This window comes from Barbus barbus, assembly GCF_936440315.1.
Source record: "Barbus barbus genome assembly, chromosome: 34".
In the NCBI taxonomy this organism is placed as follows: domain Eukaryota; kingdom Metazoa; phylum Chordata; class Actinopteri; order Cypriniformes; family Cyprinidae; genus Barbus; species Barbus barbus.
This window is the reverse complement of record NC_136762.1, coordinates 15250309-15278220: the sequence shown is the minus strand read 5'-3', so window position 1 is coordinate 15278220 and position 27912 is coordinate 15250309. Positions and strand designations below refer to the sequence as shown.

Here is a 27912-nt window from a genome sequence, read left to right as displayed (position 1 = left end):
GGATCCTGCTGGTGGTGGATCTATAGCCTTTTCTCACAGCAGCTAGAATTATTAAATGTATCATGTTGATGGCGGATTGTAATCCAGAAAGGATTGTGTTTATGAAACACATGTGAATAAAATAAAATTATATTCCAGTTTTAAATGATTACAGAAACCCTGGGATTACACAAGATTTGCATTTTAAATAAAACCAGTTCGAAGGGAGAATAAGCCTAGTTTGCTTTAAATTTTGGGTTTAAACAATTTCTTAATATGAAATTCGAATGGTATGACAATTATATATTAGACTGTACACAAATTGAAATCTAAGCACTATACTCATAGTCACGCAATGCTGATGTTGTTAACATTAATAATTTGAGAATAAAGTATAATAATAATACTTTGCACGGTTTGATGTGAGCTAACAGATCTTTAGATTAAATCACCATTAGATTTATTGTAATGCTTTTTTCCTCAGTTGGGCAGAACAAAGATGGCAGACTTACTTGTTCAGATGGCAATATATGGTGAAAATTCTGATTTGGGTCATATATTCCAAGACAGAGGCTAGAATCTGTGATTGCGAAGTACAGTAAATATCCACACCAGTGCAATTCCAGGTTTTGAAACAGAGATGGCGACAAAGAGGCAAAACTTACAGACTGCAGCTTTAATGTTGATTTATATTATTAATATCAAAAATTGTATTTATTAATGGACCTGAACTAGTATGGTCTAATAATGAACAGCTATATTCATTAACATTAACAAAAAATACAGTAACAATGTATTGCTCATTGTTAGTTAATGCATTAAGCTTAATTAACAAATGGACCTACTATTACCTTATTGTAAAATGTTACCTATACACACACACACACGTTGGTTTTTATGGTTTATGGGTACTCTTCATAGGCGTAATGGTTTCTATACTGTACAAACCGTATTTTCTAACACCCTACACCAACCCTACCCCTTACAGGAAACTTTGTGCATTTTTAGATTTTCAAAAAACTCATTCTGTATGATTTACAAGCCTTTTGAATTACAGGGACACTGAAAATGTCCTCATAAATCACCTTCTCGTTGTAATACCTATGTCATACCCATGTCATTATATAAATTTGTATCCTCATACACATGCACACACACACACACACACAATCCAGAGTGCCCTACGTTTTGATAACAGGGTTATAAAACAGTTTTCATATAATATTTAATAGCAAATAAACACTAATTTATCAAGCCCTATTTTGTAATCTTTTCATTGATATGACAGCCGACAAAACACAAAGGATTGTAACAGTTCATTCTTCTAAAATTTATTCATACATATATGTGTATATATATATATATATATATATATATATATATATATATATACTTTACTTTGACTGCCATCGTGTGACTCGTATCACATCGTCTCCTGACCTGTAAGCATAAATAAATGCTATTCTTTTACCTCTGTTAGATTAACTGACAACAGTAATGGGTCATTTTCAGCACCACTGTATATAGTACATTCTCTATATTGCATCATATATAAAAATATACAGATTTACTTTTGCAAAACATTCTTTCCGTGTTGTTCAATGGCATGAGATCAAGGATCCATATACTGTCAGCATCCTCTCTCCTCCCATCCTCCTATCCTTCCGACCACAATTCCATTCACAGCATTTCAAAGATCAGTAGCAGCCACACTGAATAAAAGTCATGCAACACGCCGTTCTCACCATCACCACAGACTTTCACAACAAACTCCTGTGACGCCCTCAGAAAGTGGAGGAGAGAACAAAGCATACACAGAAAAGATGATGGGTGGGGGTGAACGGGTCGAAAGATGGTGGAAGAGGTGATGAAAAGGCGTACCATAACAGGCCTGACAGTGCACTTCTGTAACTGCCCACTAGGGAGCGCCTCCAACCGGTTCATCTCCCAGGATATCTGGAAGGACATATACTTAAAAAAAAAAATCCAAAACAAAAATCAAGTGAAACAAAGTTTTTAATATTGAGGCGTTCTTGATTGAGAGGAAGGCGCATTGGGATGAGAGTTTGGTTGCAGTGCATAGAGAGACGTCTGAGTCGGAGCCACTTGGGTTACTGCCTGATGACGAGCTGCCCTGACACACACACAGAGGCGCGAGGACCTCTTTAACACAGAGGTGGAGCGTGAGAGAACTTTGTGTGCGCTTCTCCCGCTGGCCAGTAGAGAGCGATGTTCATTCTCCATGATGGCCCAGAGGAAGCAGCATAGTGTGTAATGTGTCTTCAGCCCAAAGGCTTCGAGTCCACAGTCCGTCTTCAGAGTCCCGCCCGCTCGTAAAACAACACGTAGGCGTCACTGCTGCGAACTTGGCTGGCGGACATTGGCGTGACTCTGGAAGAAGAAATCCACACTTAATATTTGTTGACCATCAAATTTGTATAGAAAATCTAGTATTTGTAAATATTAAGCAACAAAAAGAACATTTAAATACGAATCGTGCATGTTCTGCGTGTCTCTGTGTGAATGATTGGTGCAGACGAATGGTTTAGTTTACTACACACTAACGATTACCGGTTTGATGATAAATCATGATAAAATTCCCCACGGTTAGTATTGCCATTTCATATTTTAATTATTATTAAAACCGTATTCGATTACCATTTGAACAACTCACGATAAATAAATACTGTCTGGCATAAAGCAGAGTTTTATGTAACAGTGTCACGTGCGCACAGCAGCAGAGTAGTTTCATTCTGAGTGAAAACAGGGCGGAAAAACTGGGAGGTTTGAAAAGAGTGCTAAGGGAATTATACAAATTAATATATTAATTAATGAATTATATGAATGTACCTCTGAAGGTTCTGACTGTCTTCAGAAACAATGCAATGGCATTTTGTTTTCATCTTCGCTCCATGTAATACCTAAAGGAAGTGTTTTTAATAGCAATACTGCTTTGTCCGCAGAGGTTAAGGGAAACAGCTGTATTTCAGCTTTTCCATATAAAGCGCCACCTGCTGTCAGCGAGTGAATTTACAGACTTAAACGGACCGAATTTGCATGCCCTGCTGTAAATTTTGACCGGTTGATGAAAAACAAGCTTATGTGGATTCTACACATTTAAACATTAAAGTTATCTAGAATTATTTATGGAGCAGATAAAATACATAGCCTATAAACATTTATTAATCAATTATCATTTTATTTATTTACAGTCTGAAATGTGAGGTTTACCTTTATATGAAACTTTTTCAAAGCTTTGTTTGAACATTTACATTAGATATTTGTACATGCTATTAAACTGTTCTCAGTCAAGTTGTCGTTTAAAATCCGAACATCATTGGTAATGTTATTGTTTTAGTGATTATGCAAACAAAAAGTCATTTTAGAATCAGAATCAATTTATTTGCGGTTTGTTGATTTTTAAATATAAAACTTGTTGAAGTGATTTATGTGTCGATACATTTTGAACATCTCCACATTTTAACAATACCGTGATAATACTGATAACCGTGATAACTTTGGTCACTATAATCGTGATAAGACATTTTCAAACCGTTACATCCCTACTACACACATACTGAAGCACGTGTGACACTCGCGGTGATAAAATAAAATTAGTTTAATTTAATTTGGTTAAAAGATTAATTAAATTAATGTTTTATGCCTTCACTTGATAACCAGAAAAATGTAAGTATAAAACTGAATTTCCGAGAAAAAAATAAAAAATGAAATTCATATTGGCTATTGTAAAAATAAATTTAAATAAATTAAGTTGTTTTTATGCATTCAAATAATTAGACATGCATAAACAGAATTTGGTAAAAAAATAAATAAAACAGAAGGTGAGAGAAAAAAAACAACATTTCATAGGGCCCTAAACATGTAATTTTTGTTAAACTTTTAATAAATTGATGTTAAATTGTATGTTTCATGATTTTAATTAATTAGCATTTCGATTGATAAAATGTAATTTAACCATGAAAAAAAGAGTCCAGAAAAATTTAAATGGAAAAAACTGAATTTGGAAAAAAAAACAGATTTCATTGGGCCCTACAGGTCTTTATGAAGCTCAAGATCATTCTCAAATCATCCTGGAGAAAATGATCATCAGGTGGAGTTCATGCAGCTCAAATACAATTCAACTTAAACTTTAATTGTGATGCTTTTAATATAATTTGTAATAAATGAAAACATTACACAGCATTAAAATGGCCAAATATCATCCAATTATTGAGCCAATATAGTATAAAGTAGAATGTGTGTGTGAGATTAACAGTTGAAGATGTGGGATTGGAAGCATTTTTAAGGAAGCGTGAGTGGGAGGGAGGTGAAGGAGCAGGATGGGATACAGGAAAATCACAGCAGCTAGCAGGTGAAATGAAGCTCTGCTTACATTCAAACCGTCAGGATTACTTCCCTGAAAGCTAATGTATGCTATATACCTTTGGGAAATCTACTGGTAGCCTACAGTCATGCAAAAGGAAAGAAAGAGCAGGAGGGGAAGTAAAGCAAGTACCTGGAGTCATTATACATGTACCATTCCCCGTTTTCAGGATTGCAACAGTACGCTGTGTAGTGGCCTCCCATAGTCGTGCCTGAGTGATTGGACACTGCATACAAGCTATATACTGCACTACCTGAAACAGAAAGATACACAGTCAGGCTGGAACTAAATGCAAGATACAGTAGTTTATAGTGTAAACAAACTTTTATTTTGGAATATGTGTGTTTTATTTCTAGTTGGCAATTCAAAAAGATGAGGGAGATAAAATATGCACTTTTACAACACCACCACCCATTACAATGTAAACACCTTAAGAGTAAACATTTTCATAATTCATTAACAGTAAATAACTAGGCAGTCACTCGACATAAATGCATGGTATTATTTGACTGTTAACTGCTTTGAAGCTGCGAGCAAAACAACCACGTTTTGACTCTTAATAATCCCATGGAGCTGCTTCTCCACAATTACGACTTCTCTATCCCCAAATTTAAGACCTCCTAAAAATATATTTAAAACTTTTGCTGTAATATTTAAGATATTTAAGACTATTGTGACCTTGCATTGAATAAAATATTTTTTTTAAACTATTATTTATATTTGAAAATAAGTTTTTATTTAAAACAAAACTCCTAGACCTTTACTGCTACAGGATATGATATCACGTTCTAGACTGTAAAGTAATTTTCCATGATAAAATCACTATAAAACATATTGTGACACACCTGTTGATTAGATGGAGGCAGATCTGAATTTAAGAAAGATTTAAGTGGGTTTAAGTGGACTAAGTACCAGTTTTACCAGACGATCCAGTAATCACATTTTAAATAAAAAATTATATTAAACAATTTTTTAAAACAAAATAATTCACAGTAAGGCCCCGTTTACACTAGTGCGTTTTCGTTTAAAAAGCATAACTTTTGCTACGGATACACCTATCGTTTACACTACTCCGGCATTTTTGAGCTCGAAAACGGGAGACCTTTGAAAACACTGCAGACCCCGTTTTAGTTTGAAAACTCCGGTGTTGCGTTTCAGTTCACCAACACGGAGACTTTTGAAAACGATGGCGTGGCTGCCCACATTCGCTCTGCGCATCCTTGACGACTGTGTAAACAATAACATCATGATCGTTATTGTACCCATAGATATGTATGGGTAGATTCCCCGTTCGACCGCTCCAAGCACGCAGACACGTCTGCCATCTACTTTTATATTTATGCATTTCTTTTTGCATGAATCTACCTATACATATCTATGATTGTACCTGCATAAATGGTCATGGGACATGCGTTTTCGGTTGTGCAGTGTAAACGGAGATAGTTTTTGAAACTCAGCGGAAACGCCAGTGTAAACGTTGATAATTTTCATTCTAAAATGCCTTTTTAAAACGAAGACGCATTAGTGTAAACGGGGCCTAAGATCTATAATGTTTCATGCCGAGAGCAGCTGCACATTCACTCTAGGACTGAAATGGCAGATTCTTGGTCTGTCTTTACTCACTGCTTCTGTCAGAGGCGAACTCCCTGAGGTCCAGGTCTTTCATTGGGAAGTTGACAAAAGTGGACAGTTTGCTGGTTCTGACGCGGGCTTCAGAGAAGCGTTTCAGATCTGAACAAGTGAAGCAGTTAAGAAGAAGAGACTTGGGCACACTGCTGACCTCAAAGAGACCTGTCACTTCAAGCTTCAACCTAACCCATCAGCACATTCCAGCACACACAAACAGTGTCCCGATCTTATCTGTGCTTACTGTCAACAAATGCACCGATGCATCAAGGAATATTTACACCACGAAGAGATCAGACAGCATTAGAAAAGGATACGAAGAACTAGTATTTTAGGAAACTTCTGAACTGTAAATTTCTTCGTACATCGTCTTCTGGCTTTGCACCTGTAACATGTCTGGATAAAAAAAACAGTAACGATTAGATGTTTCGGTACGTATAAATATCCACATTATTAAAATGCTAGGAATGAATTGAATGAATTACCGGCTTCTCATCCCCATCCAGCATGTCTTCTTTAGTAAACAGCCGCATGCAGTCCATTAGGCTCACCTCTCCATAGCCCTTCTAGGCAGAGGAACACAATTAACACCCACTCATTTTTCCCAATGTCCAAAGTGTGCATTATAAAGCCTGCAAGTACATGCACATGTCAATGAACTAACCTTGGCGATAGGTAAGGAAAGATCCCAGAAAGGATCGAACACAGTGGAACAATAGCCACATTCACTGCAGGTCAAAGAGCTCTTCAGCTGACCTACGAACAGATCTGAGAACAGAGAGAGACAAGGCAGAGTTATGCTTAGTAATGGAGTACAATGATAACCCACAGGTCTTTGATATGTGTATAGTGCAGTGTATACTATTAAAAATCATTTTTGTTATTCCAAATAATGCTGAAATTAAATAAAATATAAATACTGGGTAACACTTTATTGTATGTTGTTCTTGTTACACGTTACATGTACTTACTATTATAATAACAATAAATTATGCATAATTACATCCCAGTAACACTTAGCCATATCCTAATCCCAACCCTAAGCATATAGTAAGTGCAAGTAATTAATTAATATTACTCAATACTTAAATGTATAATTACATTGTAACAAGGATGCCATAAAATAAAGCGTAACCGAATATTGCATGAAAAGCTTAAAAAAAAAAACGTCTGTGAAAATTGGAAATGTTGTCTTGGTTTAAATTCAAGTACTAATCTTGCTAAAAAACTAATTAAAAAAACTTAAAATAATGACAAAATTACTAAAACTTAAACTAAAATAAAAAAATCTTTAATATATAAATAATACTAAAATAACACTGATGTAGTGTATACTTACCTACGATTTTGCTGTCTTCTCTCCCTAAGTACTTAGCCCACATCTTTTTCCCTTTTTCCTCATCACTAAAGAAAATGAATAAGATATACAAATCATGAAATCACACTCACAACATGTCATTTTTCCACATTGAAGAAAATAAGGACAGTACGCTTACGGCAAGTGATCAAAGTCTTCCATGTTTCCCCGCGGCCGGACCGTGACCCTGTTCACTTCGTTGTGCAGGCCGTCTAGCAGGAAACGTAGAAACTCCTGAGCATCCTGTTGACTGGAGAGATAACATAAACATCTCAATACAAAGCACAACCACAGCCAGCTACTGATAAACATAAAGTGAACTACATTACATTAGTAAGACATATGATTTTTACTGATAACCAAGCAATTATATTCATGTATTATCTGATAAGTTGATAAATATTCAATTCAAATTTTATACTATTTTGTCACACACACAAAAATGATTGGATGTAAATGCCACAAGTAAAATTAGGCACTACAAGATTTTAATTTACAATTGAAAACCAATACCGATAGATTAAAACCAATATAGTATTGATTTATTGTAAATGTGTAAATGTTTTTTTTTATTTTCTAAATTTTAAAAATTTAACGTGAGAGGTGCTTGTCTGTAAAACCTGCTGCTATGATACTAAGATGGCCACTTTGAACAGAATAAAACTGCGTGTAGGCTAAGACTTACTTGTAGCCCACAAATCTGGGGGCGTATCTCTGAATCTGTGTTTTGAACTCAGAGGGACTGACGGCTTCACTGCTTGAAGAAGTCCACATTGTCTGGATAAGCTTGGCAAACTCTGAAGTCACGACAAAGAGAGGCTTTCAGTAAGGTTAGCGACCGCTGTGAAACCTGCAGGAGTGGTGTGGTGGCGAGCGCACTCACCTTCCATGAGAGCAGTGTTTGTGCGGCTGTTGTTGTTGAGGTCTCGGCGGTGGGAGTTGTGAAGACAGTAGTCTTGCAGGCTCTGTGTGTTGCTAAGACACTGGAGGATGGAGTTCATAAAACACTAGCGAGGGAAAGAGAGAGATAAAGGAAGATAAATATTTAGAGATACCTTTTGGGCTGGTAATTGATTAAAAAAATTAAATGAATGAAATACATGCCACGCTGATTATTTAATAAAATATACATGTTTATTTTTAAGCTCCCAAATTAATCAATAGATAGACAAACAGGGCAATGAGCATGATAAAACACATTATTTTTTATATGATTAAATAAAATGTTATTTTTTGACCAAATGTACTACATACATTTAATTTATATAAATGTTTATCTACAAATATGACACTGTATACATGCTCACTAAGCAGAAATCAGAAAAGCAAAGGTAGCCACAAAACAAGTGACACATCGTCTAGAGTTTCACAGCAATAGACTTGACTGCAACGTGTAAGAGTTTATTTTTGGACTGTACACATACTGTTGCTTGGCAAAAGCAAGTTAAGTGAGTGCGAGAGTGAAGAGACATCATGAAAAATTATCTTGCCAAATAGAAACAGACAGAGGAATGTGAAAGCGATATGAAAACATTTCTGCTTCTTGCCGCTTAGGTGTGTCAAGGTGTGAGATTTGACAGTTTTGATCTATTTCTAGCATGCTAGATGTGTTGTATTCGGTCTATATACACTATATGACAAAAAATCTGTGTGAATGAGGATAGTGGTCAACAGTGAAGACCTTACACACTTCATTATTGTATGATTTTTTAATTGATTTGTCTGGTATGTGTGAACATGGGAATTAAATTCTAGAGGTGAAGTGTAATTTCTGCATCAGCAGCACCACCACATCTCCTATAGTTGGACAAACAGGTAGTCCAGCTCGAAGTTTTGAGCCAAAAATGGACAAAAAAAATACCACTGAAAACAAGTACACACCACTTTACCTATAAGAGCAGCTAGTGCATCCCTTTAAAAAACACTTACTGTATTTCCCAGATTACGAAGTCCCACCAGGCCCTGGGCACTCTTTGAGTTCTGAAAAACAGAGAGGAGATGAAATCTTAGCACAGGTCATAGGCTAGATGTCAGCGACTAGTCATACATAATCAAATGGACTGAAATGTTACTCTCATAAGGTGCGGTCAAATTAGCTGATATTTTGCAGGGCAAAAAAAGGTCCACTGTCAATAGTAACTCACATATGAGACTTTCAAACCTTTCTGTTGGTCAATGTGGCTCATTTAGGTGACCAACTTATACACTAATAAGATCTCTGAGGGGAACTTATTTGCCCTCAAACAAAACTGAAATGACTACATTTTGAAATTCCAGCCAGCATCATTAAATGTGACCACACCTCAAGTCAGGTCGTTCCAGGAAACGGAGATCTATGTTTCCATATAATCAGTTTTTTAGTAGAGGTGCAAGAGTGCTAAAGCAGACCGGCCAGTAATCTGACACTATGTTGTTTTCTGTTGTGCCAAAGCACGGGAGGGGAAACGTGATCTGCCCTGTGCTGGAACTCTGACGAACTTACCTGGTGCTGGCCAAGATGTTCACACTGACCACATTTGTCCTGACCGCCTCAGTGGCACAGCAGTCAATATTTGCGGAACAAACAGTTCATGGCAGTATATATATCACATCAGAAATGTTTAACAAACTCATTAACTGGGTATTATCTAAATCCACGCTTCTATGGAAAATACTTGTTGAACGCCCAATTCACGGGAACAGGCTCACCAGCCTAGTTTGTCCTACTCTGCTGCTGAGTAATATCAACGCTCCCAAAAATAGCATCCTTTCACATGGGATGTCCGCTCATAGGCTGATTTTTTATCGTCTCGGCAACACTGATCTTGACAGCCATCTTTGACGGCCACAGGATTTTTACAGGCACTAAACCAAGACACCATATGCAAACGTGGCCATCCGGACATCTGCAACGCCCTACATCATACTGTACTAAAACTGAGGAATCAAAATGAATGTCAAATGTGGGATACATGTCCTGCTGCATGTCAAGGAAACATTTGTACAAAGTAGGTCTATTTTAGGTTGTTGTGATTCACTCTGAAGCAGACGTCCACTGCTGTGTGAAATGGGACGATGCTGTTGTTGTTGCAAAAGCAGCTTGTGGTTGCTTCTCAATATAGTGGTACATGTACCCTGCAACTAATAACCTTGTCAGAAGTTTACAACATTTGCATCACTTGGTCTCAGGATGAAAAGTGCCTTTGGAAACTCTGGAGAAACCTGTTAAAGGTTGAGCATGATGAAAGTTCTAAGGCAAAGCTGTAAACTCTGGGTGGAGAACTTCAATGTATTTGTTTAACAGTTTTAATATTTCCATGTATAATGAAGCATTAGAACATAAAATAACAATTTGATATGGGTTTTGCCTTTATGTTGATATAGTGTGATTTAATGAAACCTCCTCCATAACACTTTTTCCCTCTATTTCTCTGGTGGCTGGAGAATGTGGAAGTGGGTCACGGTGTTCTGTACGGCATTCTCCCCATTACAGAGGTGAGGGAAGACTAATCCTGCTTTTATAACAGCTCGCTGTGAGAGGAAAATGTGGAGCAAATACCCAGATGAAACATCCATCTAGCAGCCTTCAGTCATCAGCATACACTGACCCACATAATATTCATTAAAGAGCTCTGGTAGTTGGTTTAAACTGTGAGATGAACCCGTTATACTGTTTAGAGTTTATACAATCTCTTTTTTATGTCAACTTTCTCTCCTGTCCAACACTCCCAGCCAAATAATTCCACACATCTCTTAGCTCTCTGCTGGTAGAGATTTTCCTTGTAACTTTCTTCTGTTTAAAGAAGTCTTTTGAACTCGGACACAGTTTGTAGACCTGAATTTCCCAGGAATACTCAAGCTCCTGTGCCAAAACTTCTGTCCCATGTACCAATGTGTTAAATTAGTACAAAACACTTCATTTAGACTGTCCTGTTTCGGCCAACCAAGATAAAGGCACTGCTGGTACACCATGCCATTCAAAATTACATTATACTTGTCACACCTCCAGGGGAAGTGACTCACAAAAACTGCATAGAGAAAATCCTGTTTACACATGCTAAATATATGGGTCATTTAATAAATAAGTGTCCTGATGAATATCAAAGAATTCCGTGACGCCGAAGCTAATCGCGCAATTCAAGCTAATTCAGCCATTCTGAACTGCCTCATTCATCAGCAGCATGCAGGTTGCTGTTGATTTATGTTGCTTCACTTCAAAAAATAATGAAGTGTGCCTTCTGGTAAACCCAATGTAAGGTGCTCTCATCGAAACCTAAACTTTTTTTACATTTTTTTATAGCATCAATAAGACCGCTTCATCAGTTTATCTGAAAGTGCACACCGGCATAAACATAACAGCAGTCAGTGGTTAGAATAAGTAGATGCACTGAAACAGCAAATGCAAGATTAATTTGCATTATATAAGCAGTGACCTGTCAGAATACTGATCCCTTACAAAGAGCTTACTGATGGCAATAAGTGCAATATTAATGACATCACAGCGTGAACTACTTTTTCAGGCTTATTCAATGGGCCTCAATAAGCCCCATTCATGCTTTATCATTTATGCCTTGAAATTAACTAGCATCTATTTTATGTTAATAGTACTTATTTTTATTGCTACAATCCGATGTTTTCACTAGTTAGTTAGACACTAGTACTTATTCCAGTTGTAACTAGTATGTATTCAATTATTTTGTAGTATTTGTTTATTGCGTACTAGTACTTGATTTGCTACTGTTTAATATCGCATTAGTCTTAAGTAGCTATGCCTTTGGTTCTGGCAAGATCAGTGGTTCAGGTAGAAACCATTCACTTATGACCAGTATGTATTCTAATAGTTACTGGTTATCTATTTCTGATAGTTATAATTTTTCACTTTTACAAGTACTAATTGAGTGGACTAGTGTGTTTGCTGGTTAGTTGAACAAATATTAATCAAACTGGAATAGTCTGGATTAATAGCTAGAATATATGCTACTGGATTAATAGCTAGAATATATGCTAGTAAGAACTTGAATAGTTCATATATTAACTACAAACCCTGATAGTATTCAACGACTAATAACTATAAAATACGATTTGTGTTGTAATAAAATAATTGTTACCTATAATGAACAAGTAGTAGTGAAATTAGTATAATAATAAAAACAGATGAATAAATGTTAATACGAATGGCAGTAAAACGCCTATGAATCGTGTTCATACCTTGGCATGATTAATCAGAAGTCCAACGAATGTGGAGACCAGCATGGAGCCGGACATAGTAGAGCTTTTCCTCCGCATGTCCTGTTTTAGAAGAGGAAACGCAGTCGCAGGTGGCTCCTCTGGTATTGTAACTGAATGTCGCATGCTGGGCATAATCAATAAAATCCTTCTGCGGTGTATAAACACCAACTTTAAGAAACAGCAGCTATGGACGTTCTCGCATCAAATATTCCAGGGTCCTTCAGGTAACGTTAAGCAACTTGATCAGAAAACGACCTCTACAACAGTGCGAGCCAACACTGGGGACGAATAAAACATCGCGCGCTGACCGACCCACTACAATCGAAACACTATTCACAAAACAATAAACGAAGAAAGTTGTTCGCAAATGCAAAGAAGATTTCTCTCACGTGTCGAAGTAGACAGTGCAGAGTTCTCAAAGACAAGTGAGGGCAGCAAGCAAGAGCTGTCAGGTTCCAGGCTGGAGGCAGCGCGCGGATCCATGTCTTTCACTACATTTCACTACACGCCCACACAAGCCTAGCGCGCGCATCCGACGTCATTGAGGGCAGCGGGTTAAACACGCCGCAATGACAGAGATTTACAATAATCGTGTGGCCCTCAAGGACTTATTTACTCTTTTTAAATGGACCACTTTCACACAACTCTTCTCAACTCGAAAACGGAACACCCTAAATCAGTTTCAACTTTACTTACATCTATAAGACACCGCAAAGTGTTGGTCGGGCTCTGAATTACATTTTGTTTGGATTGTTGCAAAATGTAAACTATATGTGACCCCGTACCACAAAACTAGTCATAATGGTCAATTTGTGGAAATTGAGATTTCTGCATCACCTGAAAGCTGAATAAATAAGCTTTCCATTGATGTATGTTTACGGTAGGACAATATTTGACTGAGATACAATTTTGAAAATCTGAGGGTACAAAAAAAAGAAGAAGAGAAAATCGCCTTTAAAGTTGTCCAAATTAAGTTCTTAGCAATGCATATTACTAATCAAATAAGTTTTGATATTTTTACGGTAGGAAATGTACTAAATATGTTCTGGAACATGATCTTTACTTAATATCCTAATGATTTTTGGCATAAAAAAACCCCCAATCATTTTGACCTATACAATGTATTATATTGCTGCTACAAATATAACTGTGCTAATTAATGACAAGTTTTGTGGTCCAGGGTCACAAATTATCACACAGCTATATATGGAATTGTGTAAATAAGTATATCCAATAGGTACAGTACACTCACGACGAGATATATAGGCCTACTATGTAGCAAACTCAACTGCATGATTGTTTTTATTGTAAACAATCTAATATACTACATGCGACTATGGTTATGAAGATATTACCGTATAAAGTTTAACAATATCATTTTCCATGAAGCTGATTTGAAACTGTGTGTATTGTAAAAAGTGCTATACAAATACATTTAAATTAACTTACGGCTACAGTTCTTCAACAGGAAAAAAATGTATAATCAGATTGAAAAATAGAACAACTGTCAACAATGCAAGCAACAAAAAGTAGGACAATATGTCTAGTCTTTTGGGCTGGGCTCCATGTTCAACTCAGCTCAGCTGTCGCCCTCACTACAGTATTAAATTTAAAGAGCATTAAACTTTGCCTGTAAAAGTGGCAGAGAAATTAGAACAGGGTATGAAACACACTAATCCCCAAAAGAGAACAACAGGCTGAGGCTGTTATGCTCTTATGAGACGGTGGGTCAAATGTCATCAGCTGCAACCCAGTTCTGGATATACTGGAAACATGTAATGCAGCATGGAAGTTACCTACATGAGAACAATGTGACTTTTGAAGAACACACTCTACAAGCATCCCACAGAATCCTATAGACTTTAGTCAAGGTAGACGCTATATTGCATTTACACAGCTGAAAGCGATGTTGAGAAGGATAGACTAGTCTTTACAATGAATACAATGAATCTACTTTTTATGACGCAGAAACGTTTTTGTTTCTGGCTGTCTTATTCACACCATATTTCACTGAAGTTGATTTAACTGTAAAGAAAACTACAGAATGCTGAGCATGTTAATCCATGCTTATATAGAAACAGGAAGTTGGGTGACCTGTTATTGAAGTGGCCTTTTAGAGAGGGAGACGGATCACTCTGACCCTTCCAGTCTTATGACTAAGTCTATGTACACAGCAAACAACAAATGAAAACACTTCCTCGACATGCTACAGAACACAACAAGGGTGAAAAGGTAAAGGAAACAGTGTGGATTGATGCGTTTCTTGAAATGTGTAATTAGACACTTTGAATGAGTGCCAGAGATCCATCCAAATGACTTGATGTGCATCAGGGCACCACTATATAAATGCTGATTCTACTGAAATGTTCAAAGACTCTTTAACAAAAAAAAGCAGGTGACCTGTTATGAAATACTTTGTAAACAGCAGCACAAATTTTGGAAGCTCTAATAATGAAAGAGCATGTGATGAGTGAGTGAAATTTAACACTGCAGATCTCAGTTGCCAACACCCACACAACTTTAAACACAGGAAAACATCAGAGGGACACTTTGTACTCACTGGGTTTGCTCTTTAAGGACCTCATGTGAAGAGAATAAGAAGTTCTGAGCTCTCAGCGGTCTCTGAGATACAATAAACAAGTGCCAAAAAGGGCCTCAAAAAGGAGGCGGTTGTATCCAGTAGGTTTGAGCCTCATCAAAACAGACGTGAAAAGTTTTCTAAACTTTAAAAAAAAAAGAGGGTACTTACGTTAATGTTGTGGAACAGCCTACATTTTAACAGACCTGTTATATAAAAAAATCTTGGCGCAAAGAGTAGGTAGTAGAAAACGTGACGAGGATTGTTTAATCCTGTTTTACGGAAGTGCAAAGTCTCTCTGTTTGAGACAGACTGGCATAAATAAAATCACTGAATGGAAAGAGTCAGACTGTGGCAGGGAAATTGTGTTAATGCTGGCCCAGCTATGAAAAGACTCTCAGTAACACTAACCTACCATTGGCTGGGAAACCAAAATAGTTTAATGGTAGTCAGAGACAGGATAAACTGTATACCTGTAGGCTGTGCTTTTCCTCACACTGACAAAACTGATTTGGTCAGCAAAAATACTTTGGATAAACCAGAATAAGTACACAGAAATATACACTACACAAGTACGCAAAGGCACTGCAAGTGCGCAATCCCGCACACCTAATGTGTGTTCTAGCATTACTGTGGTGGTAACAAACGTCAGTACTCATGGGGCTGATAGTGTTACCCTCAAATGTACCTGTGCCACTGCACTGGACCTGTTAGCTATTCAGATAGCTAGAAACATATTAACAGTTTAACGGTAATTGGTAAGTAGTTTAGGGTTGTGCACCATTCAGAACTTAATTGAAAAAGCTTTTTTTATTTTTTATAATCAAATTCAATTCCTCAATCAGAATTGAATTTTAGTCGAGGTAGCAAAAAGAAACTAGACTTTAATTTTGATTTGTATGCAAGGAAGCAGAACTACAATGAATTGAAATTCCATGAAAAAAGTTAAGAAAAAAATATTTATTTTGAAGGTTGTATTGACCTTACAGACAGGAATAAAGAACTCTTCCTTTCTTGGAAATTATTATTTTTAAATTCCAATTTAGTAAACTCCACTTCCTGTCATTCTCATTAATTGACTAATAAATTGAAAACTTTAAAATTCAAGATCTGATTAATGGTCATAAAAAAAACTGTTCACTATAGCACCCCTTTTGGCAACACTGTGAATGCACTACTTAAAGGGGTCATGAACTGAGTAACCAAAATTCCCTTGATCTTTTGACATAATAGGTCACTGTACTATAAAAACATTCTGTAAGTTTCAGAACTCAAAACTTTGTTGTTAGTCTAAAAACAGCTTATTATATTGAAGGCAGTCTGCCAAAACAACAGCTTGTGGAATGTTCTACTCTATGATGTAATAGTGTGGATAAGCACCGCCTCCGCAGAAGATCAACACCTGCTTCGACATCACTGCCTGTTTAGCCCCGCCCACCGATTCGCACATGTAGTGTTCACAAGAGAGCTGAACATGCAGAAACCAAATGATAAAGATGGCTCTGAAGACAACAAGATGCTGTGCAGTGCCAAGTTGTGGAAAAAACAGTGTTTACATTCCCTTCCTTCTGATTCCAATGTTAGAAAAGAGTGGATGAACTTGATTTTTAATGAAGATCCAGACCACGTCAGTAAGAACTTGGTCCTTTGTTCACTTCATTTTACCACATTACCACGTTTTATCACTTCATTTTACTTTTTTAAGGCACAATTCGGCGTGGGATTTTCAGAAAGATTGAAACTAAAAGACGATGCTGTGTCAATTAAATTGGATCCGACAGTAATGTCACAACACACAAGTGTGAGTAACTGTTTTCATTACATGGTCACTATTGCTTTGTCTATTCTTACAGATCGTTTGATATGTATTGAGTTAATTATGCGTTTTAAACCTAAACCACAGAGGTGTCCATCTATGATTTAATGAATGTATGCTGTTAGCCAATCATAGCCAATCAAAGCAGTGGGCGTTTACTTCTGAGTCAACCTGCCACGCCTATTAAAACAGAGCGTTCTGATGAGGGGGGTTAAAACAGGACAGAATATAACTTATTACTTCTAAATTATGATGTTTTTTGATGTACAAATCTTGATAACATTATAAGTGGACCTCAGATAACAGTACAAAACAGTTCACGATCCCTTTAAATGCACAGCTGTCCAATATTCTATGGTTCAAAATATTAAAAAGAAAATAATAAAACCTCCAGCCTGGCTGTCTTGAACTCTTTAGGGTTCGCTGAAAGAATTATAGTGCATATCTTCTAGTTCTTGCATTTGTCAACAGTAGCCTGGTTTATCACAGCATAAATGGCCAGGATATCTGGAGCATTAGTGTGATAATTAAATTGAGTTGGCAAAAACACTCAGACTTACACTGGCTGAGCTGATTAGTTTCTGGAATTCTTAGCTGTAAATTAATGTAGTCTAGACTAATAATTTTAAAGCCAGACAGACCTTACTGCTCAGCACTGCTCATTTAGCCTGGGCTCCCTTGTTGAGCAGTACCTTAATTAATGACATAAACAGCAACTAATTTAAGAGAATAGCCACAGACTGTATTCCACAGAATTAGTTTTTTTTTTTAACATAATTTTTAGCATAATGTAAGCAGACATTTTAATTCACCATTAGATGCACTATGAATCCAACGCAGGCACATTAAACACATTCTGTATAACTTATTAACTTCAATGGCAAAACTTATATGGATATGGATATGTTCAGAATATGTTTAGAATAATATAATAGCATACGTTATATTTCATAGTATACCCTGTAATGTATACTGATTATTATATATAAGTCTATATATAAAAGGTTAGTTTATGACCTCCTAAAAACATTATTTTTGCACTTTTAATACATTTTGAGTACAAATGTCATTAATCAAGGAGATGTTAAAAATCACAGCTGATATTTTTGAGTTCATTTGTCACACAGGTTAAGTAGGGCACACTGCATCATGGGCTGCACGATTTGGGGAAAAAAAAAAATCTAATTAAGATAAAAATTGTGATTGTGATAAAAAACCTCTAGGTACGCTGTGCTTGTTTGTGGGGCTGCAAAATTTGATCACAAATTTTGTAATTATATATCCATATGACTATAATAATAATAATAATTAGTAATAGTATTACTAAATAAAAAATGTTAAACAAAATTAAATATTGTAATATTTCACTGTACACATTTTATTTAAGAAAAATAATGATAATAATAATTTTATCTTACAGTAAACTGTAAAATCAACAATGACACTTATTGTGGTCTTCATTTTCAAACCTTAAACCATCAAGTTATTATTTTGGTGGAAAACTGCAGGGAGCCGACAGTGCCATGTTTCACTATTTAATTAATTAAACTGCAGTTACTGATAATTACACCAAGCCGTATGTTCCCATCTTGTAGTAGAGTTTTTATGTTAGTATGGTATTCTAAATATACCTGACCACATCAGTCATTTTATCTGCAACTTCCTAAGATGAGTTCACTTATATCACAAGAGACACTTGAAACACAGCTGAACGTTACACATTCCTTACACCTATCAGCACAAACTCTCTTGAGTTTCAGAAGGGCACTAGTGTAACACTTGAGAAAGGAGAGTGATGCAAAATTAAAGATCAGTGAAAAACACAATCCTAGCATAAGCATGTTATGGAAATAAATGGGTACTGTCCAATGAGAAAACACAAATGTTCTTACCAAGGACTCTCTGACTGGTGAGGTGGAGCGACAGCTGGAGGAGAATCGGCTGCTGCTGCTCTTCAGGCCGTCCTGCGTGGTGCTCCGAGAGAGGCCGTAGCTGGAGCGAGTGCTACCGTAGCAGTCAGATACGTCAGTGCCTCGGCTGTGGTAGGACTGCTTCAGGCCACTGCCGCTGGACGTCTCGCTCAGGCTCAGAGCTGACAGATCGTGCGTCAAATCGCTCTGACTCACCGACTTCCTGCGACTGAGGGAGATGCTGGAGGACACGGGTGAGGAGGAGAGGTAGCTGGTGGGGGCCGGAGAGTAGCTGTAGCTGCTATATCCCGAGCCTCCGTTGAGGCCCAAGCCATAGCCCTTAGCCGGTGTGCGGCTCAGGCTCTCGCTGCGCCGGCTGCCCAGCAAATCGGTGCGAGGGATAGGCCGACCCCGGTCCGGCTCAGACAATGAGCTGTAGTTGCGGGAGCGGGAGGCGCTTGAGCTCAGGTAGCTTGAGGAGGAGTAGCCTGAGGAAGAGCTCTTATAGGGCAGCTTGTCCCGCTCGTAGGAGCCCAGCGATGGGGTCAGGGAGGAGCCATATGAACTGTAGTGACTGGTATAAGAAGAGCCGGCATAGCGCTTCGCCGTAGAGGAGGCACGAGACATGCTGGGAGCTCAGCTGGACATGAGGTGATTTCAGGATGCATGGACTCTGTGAACGGAAGGAGAAAATGTGTTGCATTATAATAGTTTTCCAATTATAATTGAATAACCAATAACAGTTTTCATGTTAAATTCGGCATGAAACGAAAATCTGTTTACTATATGTATGTTGTTGATCTTACTGTGAACTATTCATTCATGCATACTTCATTTTTTTACAGTTTTTTTACCTTTGAATAATATAAGTTGACAGTTTTGAATAATATAAGTGAATTTAGGCATCACAACATTATAATGTACAGGATGACAAGTAGATATTCATTTTGAGACTTTTGATTTTCATTTTGAGAGCTAAAGATTACATACAACAGTATTATCAGTAAGATCAGTATTCTGATGTCCTGATGTAAAAAAAAAACAAATAGTTTGCATGTGTTTTTTTATGAGTACCATATTTCATACATCAGGCTTGTAGTTACGATTATATATAGTTATGTTATCAGTTTCATATAGAATGACATATAATAGGAAAATATGGAGAAAAGAAAAACCCAATTTTATTCAGTGGCCCAAACTGAGCAAAGTATTTGCAATTTTGTGCAGTTGCAGATATTTATATGGCCAAAAATGCAGCAGCGAGGGCTCACGGAAAGGAGGGGTTTAGAGAGACTGATTCTTTGAACTGCTTTGCACGAGTCGTTTAGGAATCATTTAGAAATGAGGTAAACAAAGCTATTTTTTGAGAAATCTAAAGTGTTTTTTGACCTTGGATGCATGTAAACCTGTTTTAGGAGACTCATAAAACAATATTAGCAACCTTAAAAATGGCATAATAGGGGCACTTTAAATGCACTCTATGTAAAAGTGAAAAAGTTCAAACACTTTTGTCAAAGTGGCCCCACCTGACATCAACACTGACTGATGAGATATTAATCATTTTAGCTCATATCCACCAACAAACTCCAAAATGCCTCAAAATCCCACACATCGAAGGTCGGCGGTTTCATTACGTTTGTATTTCAGACTTAGGGAAAAAGTGTCTCTGTTCAGTTGGGCAATTTCAGTCAAAATGGTAGGGTATAAACACTACCTGTTATGAATTTTGAATGATTCTGTGTCATGCCCTGAGGTCTCTTGTGTTCTGTGCGCTTGATCCTGAAAACATATTCGATGAGTAGCAGCATGTGATTCTTATTCAAACACAGCACACACACTGCGAGGGGTGCGTATTACGCAACCTACGGGGGGGGCTTCAGTGCTAGCACGGGACCCTGAATGAAGCTGGCGAACAAAATGAGTGCCATTGTTTTCATAGGGGGCCTGGATTGGTGGTTTAGCCTGAGCGCAGCACTGAAGACCCCCCAGAGCCAGGCCGTGTGTTATGGCGGCACAGTTTGTTCTCGTGGAGAGACGGGCTCTTGTTCACAAGGCAGTGCAGTGTCTGAATAAATAAAAGTATCTGGTGTTGTTGATCCGTGTTGGGTTCAGTGTGATGGCTCTTATTTCTTTAATCTGTCTCTCTGCGCACTCTCTCTCTCTCTCTCTCCCTCTCTGAGTGCTGCGTTCACAGATGCATCAATAATTCAACACGTAGATCTAGGGTAGGCTGCACACTGGAGGCAGTCCAAAGCACATGGCAGACCGACGCTAACATGCTTTCACCAGACGAGAACTCTTAAGACAGTTGTCCACTGCTTTCACATTGTGTTCCCTCTCTTTGCCCACAATAACAACAGCCAAAAGAACCCTACCATATGGTATATATGGAACCCTACCATGACAAACTAGTCTAGAAAAAGATTAGTAGACACATTTAGTTTGTGCTGCACTTCATTAATAGACGAGGTGGAAACTGATTAACAATCAAAGAAATGCAGACTTGGCAAGCTAACTGAGGCAACATTTTGACCAACTTGGCAACTTCTTGCCTAGAAATTTGAGCTATATATTAAAAAAAAAATAATAGTAAATGATGGTAGAGGACATAATAAACTATTATTAATAAACTATTATTGCAATGTCTAAGTCATGTTTCAGTAGTATAATAAACTATTATTATTTATACTTTAATATTATTAAGCAATTAATAATATTTTTTTCTCTATTTATTACTCTGTATTCATAATATTCAATTAATTAAATAATATGAAATATTATATTTAAATTACATTTACAAGAACCTTGTGAATAAGCTATATTCTAGAGATTTTTTTTTGATACTTCAGGATCATTACAAAACAGAGACAAAAATGTCAAGGTTTCAGTAAGTTTTTAAAAATATTTTTAAACCAAGTTTCTTCTGCTCATCAAAATAACTGTTTCCTATTTTAAATGTAATTTATTCCTGTGATGCAAAGCTGAGTTTTCAGCATCATCAGTCTTCACTGTCACGTGATTCCTCAGAAAACAATTTAATATGCTGATTTTATAATATAATTATAAAAATTATATAATGATATCATTATAATTAATGATAATAATTTATTATTGTTATCAATGTTGGAAACAGTTATGCTGCTTAATATTTTGTGAAAACATTTTTGTTTTGGAATTTTATTTGTCTTTACTCCCATTTTGATCAATTGCATGCACTCTTGCTGAATAAACGTATTAATTTTGTTAAAAACTTTTTATATATGTCATTATCTATTTAGCTAAATCATAGAAGCAGGCTCTGTTGTCTGTGGTCGTCATATGTGAGAAATATTAGCAATTCATTACTAACTTTCATTTTTAACCAAATTAAACAATCTTTTTAGTAGAACGAGATTGGACTTAATGTGTGAGATTTTTTATTTTTTTTAAGTATTACAATACTAACATTTCTCAGAGACGGTTAGTTTAGTATGAAGTCAGTGGGGGTTTAATCAGTGGTCAGGGTCTGAGCTGTGGGAGTGTCTCCGGCTGTAAGCATGTGACAGGTGAGGACTTGTCAAAGCAGACGTGGTTCAGCCCCGTGATGCCTGACAGACATCCACACTTGCATTCATGCTGATAGACGTGCTGTCATTACGTGCACACCACCACTGCTCCTTAACATTCACATCTAACACGTCACAACACCTACTTTTAGCTCTTCAGCATTTGGAAAGCTATGAAAGCCTGTTTCCACCTAAAAAAATAAAAAGGTGACTTAACAGTTGTGACTTCAATGTAACATTTAATGTAAATGTTAGCCACACAATTACATTTGTGTCTGTTGCTCTGATACAGAAACATGCCTCCACTGAAACCAAAATGCACTAAGAATTGCAAAGAAGCATCAAAAGGTCAATAAAATACCCTGAAAACTATTTTTATCTGTGATATATGCTGTATAATTTCAAATATCAGAACTGGTCTCCAGGAAGCCACCGTGACATTGAATCGTCCTAAAAAATCTGAAACTTGTGCAGGTGTTTGTGTTAGCAACACCAACAATATGCTGAAGACTTGAGGCAAAGTCTTGGGTACAGCTATATTTACCCTGAAATGTGAGCAGATAAGTGCTCAGTGGCCAAACTGACGCCTCAGCCCCCCCTCCTATGACCAAAAGCAATCTGGCAAGACTCGCCTCTCAACATTACTCAGTCTGCCAAACCAAACTCAAAATCTACCCTTCCTATCCACAGCTATGCTGCACGAATCAGACTTGCACTGGTCTAGCATTTATTTTCAAAGCTTATTTGATCTGGAAAGACAACATCAGACCAAATTTTAAAGGCAGCAGATCATTCCAGGTTTTTAAATAATTTACAGTGAGCGTAGACAACCTGAATAAGGAATGTGGAACACAGATTTTGTAACAGACTGATATTAGGGCCACTGTCTATGAAAAGGAGACAATGGGGATTAACGTGAGCAACTGAAATTGCAAATCAGGAGTAGAGACACACAAAACTGCTATGGTGTTTTTTGATTTCCAAAGATGAACCCAATAACTTGCACTGGATTAACACTCCCTAAAAATCTCCAGAGACAAACTGCAACCCTGTTGTTTGTAAGTGGCTCTCTCTCGGTATCATGTGTGCAAAGTGCGCTAGCAGGTGGGTGTTAGGTTCAGGGGTACCTACTGTAAGTAGAGCCGTTCTCGGTTCTAGCGGACGGAAAAACAGAGGTGGCGGTTCATTATACCTCACATACACCATTCAATGTTCAAACCTAAAAAGATAACAAAAATACAGAAGAGGGTTTAGGAGCATTTGGCGAAGGCAGTATTTATAAAATAAAATATACAGCTTAATTTCAAAATGGTCATAAAATAAATATATAAAAGCACACTAATTACTAGAGAAATAAAAAGGAAACAGGCCTATATAAAGCCTAAAAGACATACAAAATATAAAAGAATATATGCCAACCCATTCAAAGAGGTATACGAGAGCATCTTTTAAAACTACGCTTACAAATATTCAGTATTCCTATGCATCAGTTTAAATGTCAGACTTTCATAACAATCCAGACCCTGGTTACGCTGAACGGCTAACAGTAGAGAACCTAACAACTGATGACTTGAGAATGTCACGCGCTCTCCCCCACAGACCTCACAGCATTGGATAGCAGTCAAAACAGCTTAAAGTTAAAGAAAAAAAGCGAGTCATTTGGAGAAGAGGCTCACCAAGACCTCACAGCATTGGGTAGCAGTCAAAACAGCTTAAAGAAAAGAGCAACTCATTTGGAGAAGAGGCTCACCAGTAGTATTTTCCATGGACAGCGTGTTGCTTTGGAGGCTGTAGCTCCAGAGTAAGAGGACCAGGGAAGGATTGTATGAGCAGAATGATCCAGAATGCTAGAGATCATATTACTGAGCTGGTAAATATAGCAACTGCCTATGACCTCCCTGGGTCATTCAACACTCCTGCATTCCAATTTGTACTTAAAGGAATCACATTAAGACTTTTTTATGGGCAGGACTTGGTTTACAATATGATTATAATAAATATTTAGAGCTCAAGTTTATTTATATAAACATATTAAATATTTTGATTATATAATTTTCTATATTTATATAAAATAATTGAATATAACATTTAAACTGTCTACAAAAAGAAGACAATGAAATCAAAAACACTGGGATTAACATGTAAAACTAAAATGGCAAATCAGTTGTATAGACACTCAAAACTGCAAAAAAACAAAAAACAAAAGCCAGTCAGGATAAATATGGGAGGGTAACTGTTGAGTAATCATCAGAGAGTTTAATAATTTAGCAATTATGGGAGATTGAAACTTACAAGTAACCACCCACACCCACATGACTTACTGTAATACTACTAAAACAAACATACTTAGATTTTATATCTTATGTAACAACAAAATTATAATGCAGGTTACTTATAAGTTTTAAGAAAAAAAGTGAGAGACTGGGGGTGTTGTAACATTAATTGATGAGGTGTAATGCCGTCAGTTTATTAAAGACCTATAATCTCATAATTGTGGCAAATGCCAGAATATTAGTGTCCCATTTTGTTTAATTTAATCTTATTATTTCACGTCTTTGTTTTTTGTTACTGTAATACTGTTACAACTGATCCTGATGGGAGGGGGGGGGGGGGGTAGATTGTAATTTACACATTTCATGAATAAGTAGTATTTATAAACTACTTTAACTACAAGCAGACAAATAATTTAAAATCAAGGTTTAAGACAGCGCCAAAACAAAAAGGGGGTAACAAAATGTTCCACTGCCCAGTCTCCAGCAGCGTGTGTCACGTGATCGAGCTGCAGCGTTACATCACTAAACTTCACCAAGTACTGGATAAGCAAAACATAACCCGAGCACTCTGAATAAACGACTAACTCGCGATTTATCTCTGCAGAACAGTGTCATTTCATACATTTATACGCAAGACAGCTCGCCGGTCGATGTTATGTAATTAGAGAAACGTCCAGAAGCTTCTAAATCAGGCGAGTAACTGAGTGAAGCGAGAAGAGCATTCATAGCATTACTCACCGGAGTGAACGAGACCATCCTCCTCTCCTGTCGCTCCTTCAGGGAACAGCCCGCCGTGAGTGACACTTCCACGCAAGCCACTTTGAACTCTTGCAGCCGATACACGATAGTTCACTGATGCTCTTCAGCACAATATAAATAATAACCGAGGCATTTCTGTTCTTGTAATGTTCCAAGCTCTTGACTTGTAGTCAAAAAACGGTCGCTCACTTTAACGGTGACGTCGGAGAGCGTTTCTTTCATCCGATTGGTTAATTCTGCTCTCGAACGTCATCCCAATGCCACCGCCCACACTGTCACCATGGCGACGGGAATACACACTTTTGAGATGAGAGAGTTTAAAGACTTGGCTTGGTGTGTTTTAAAGGGATAGATTAATACACCAAAATAAGACATTTCTGTATAATTTTACTCACGTTGCTCCAAACCTGTTTGAATTACTTTCTCACATGGAACACGAAAGGAAATGTTAGGCAGAATGATATAGCTACACGCGTTATTTATGAATATTTGTGAAACAATGCTAAACAGAAATATGCTACAATGTGGATCTAAAAACAAAATCATATTAAACATGTTCGGGGGGAAAATGGCAATGTTATTAGGCTAAGTAAACTCATTAACCGATATAGTTAACTCAAAATAAAATATATGCAAATCTTAAAAAAAAATAAAGTACTAAAAGTAAAAATAAGGATAAATATATATTTAAATTCTATAAAATATAATAATAATAATAAATGTTATTTCAAAATATCAATAAATAAGAGGCCTATAATATAAAAATACTATATTAACACTATAATGACAGTCAGTAAAAGACAAGTTTATTTTTCCTTAGACTTTGATCCACTCCATTCAACTTTCAAACATAGATACATTATTGTGCACATATGCTGGCAAATAAATGGCATAAAGCAGTCAAATCTGATTTTAAAATGGTAACACTTTAATGGTGTGACTGTGCGCAACTCAACTTGAAGCATGTAAGTGTTCATTACAATAACAGGCCGAATGCATCCATTAGATAAATGACTCTCTGGAATTCTCATCCCTTTGACGCTTAACAGCTTTTTACACACCCTTTACGAATTAACTTTAACCGAAGATAAAGAACAGCAACTGTACAACAGATAATGCAAACCGAGAAACAATTCAACATATAATATCCTAACAAAAACAGCTAAATAAATATAAAATGCATCTGGATATAAGAACAATAATGTACTGTGAGTCACAATGATTGAAAAATGTCTGCTAAATAAATTTCACGTGGTAGTCTTTAGTGGTACAGTGGCAAATTTAACTTTCATCTTCACACTTAATATGTGTCAGTCACAGTTTAAGTGGCATTACCTTCAAGGTCGTAAAACTGGAATATCAATAATGCATACACTTATAAAAAAATAAAAAATAATAATTATGCAAAAGTGAAACCCTAATATCAATAGCATGTCCTGTGTGGGCACAGAACATCAAATATTGATACTCTAAAAAGGGAATTCTCCAGAGAAAAAAAAAACAGTAGCCTACTGCTTGAATGTTTGATTAGGGGTTGCAGATAAAGGCAGAAACAGTGTTAAAGGAATAGAGGATGCTAAAACCTTCATACGTAATCTTTATTAACTTTCTTCCTCCGACCAAACAACAACCCTTAAATATGCTATGCGAGGTGATTTTAACATTTTATGTTCCAGTTTAAGATATACTCATATAAGTCACTATTAAATCTCTAACTACTCATTTTACTTTTTGGTTATAAAATGATCAAAAAACTGATTCCAAATTCTGAATTACAACTTAATTCAATATCACGTCTTACCAACGAGAAACCTGAAATGTTTAATGAGACACTTTTATATATCAGTACATAAGAGAAAAGCTAATCTACTATCCTAAGCATTTGCGAATGTCAGCGTAACATGGCACACTGACAGTGAAGCCGAAAAGGATCTCAGGGCTTTTCCATTCAGTCCATCCTTCAAGTCATGCTATCGTGTTATATATGAAATAAAAAAAATACAACAAGGTTTTCACCAGTTTCAGTCGCTAAACATGTTTTTTTTTCTTGTTGAATCAAGTATGACAAGCAAATGAGGTTCATGCACTGATTTGATTGATGTACCAGGTAGAAATAAATCATTTGCTGGTTTTATCCTATAACTCCTGAATGAACTTGGAAACAGTCTTGCATTGCACATTTCAGCACACATTTTAGCCAAGCTACAGTATCTTTAAAAGGATAAAACATTTGAACATTTCTGTGTTTTTAAAAGGATAAAAAAAAAACAAATCACAGAAATGAAAACGTTGTCATTAATTACTTATAGTCCAAATGTCCAAATGTATATCTGTATGATTTTCTTTCTTCTGTGGAACACAAAAGATGTTCTGAAGAATGTTGGTAAACAAACATTACATCACTTGCTCACCAATGGATCCTCTGTAGTGAATGGGTGCCGTCAGTATGAGAGTTCAAACAGCTGATAAAAACATCA

General features: G+C 36.7%; 1 protein-coding gene across 5 annotated transcripts; it reads right to left on the bottom strand.

Moving 5' to 3' along the window:
- Positions 1–1503: 1503 nt before the first annotated feature.
- On the bottom strand, positions 1504–25636 carry LOC306854110 (ubiquitin carboxyl-terminal hydrolase 2-like). 5 transcript variants are annotated; one of them, XM_079391937.1, is made up of 14 exons: positions 25415–25636; positions 23535–23622; positions 18841–19531; positions 9276–9326; positions 8230–8353; positions 8032–8143; positions 7486–7596; positions 7329–7393; positions 6654–6757; positions 6475–6552; positions 6307–6385; positions 5987–6094; positions 4496–4616; positions 1504–2370 (listed from the first exon to the last, which is right to left on the bottom strand). In XM_079391937.1, exons 3-14 carry the CDS (start codon positions 19483–19485, stop codon positions 2295–2297), a joined length of 1674 nt encoding a protein of 557 aa, XP_079248063.1. In that variant the 5' UTR covers positions 19486–19531; positions 23535–23622; positions 25415–25636; the 3' UTR covers positions 1504–2294. The 5 variants fall into 5 exon arrangements, with proteins under 5 accessions (XP_079248063.1, XP_079248064.1, XP_079248066.1 ...); XM_079391938.1 differs by lacking the exon at positions 25415–25636 and adding an exon at positions 24154–24211; XM_079391936.1 differs by lacking the exon at positions 25415–25636 and having other exon boundaries at positions 1979–2370; positions 6475–6555; positions 23535–23667.
- Positions 25637–27912: the final 2276 nt, after the last annotated feature.

What these genes read in the sequence shown, in the direction of transcription:
- LOC306854110 (XM_079391936.1), bottom strand. Translation starts at nt 19,485, where the DNA reads ATGTCTCGTGCCTCCTCTACGGCGAAGCGCTATGCCGGCTCTTCTTAT. An exon ending in AGAAGACAGCAAAATCGTAG is followed by an intron (nt 6,758 to 7,328) that starts GTAAGTATACAC and finishes CTCTGTTCTCAG; the next exon opens with ATCTGTTCGTAGGTCAGCTG. An exon ending in TTTCCTTACCTATCGCCAAG is followed by an intron (nt 6,556 to 6,653) that starts GTTAGTTCATTG and finishes TCCTCTGCCTAG; the next exon opens with AAGGGCTATGGAGAGGTGAG.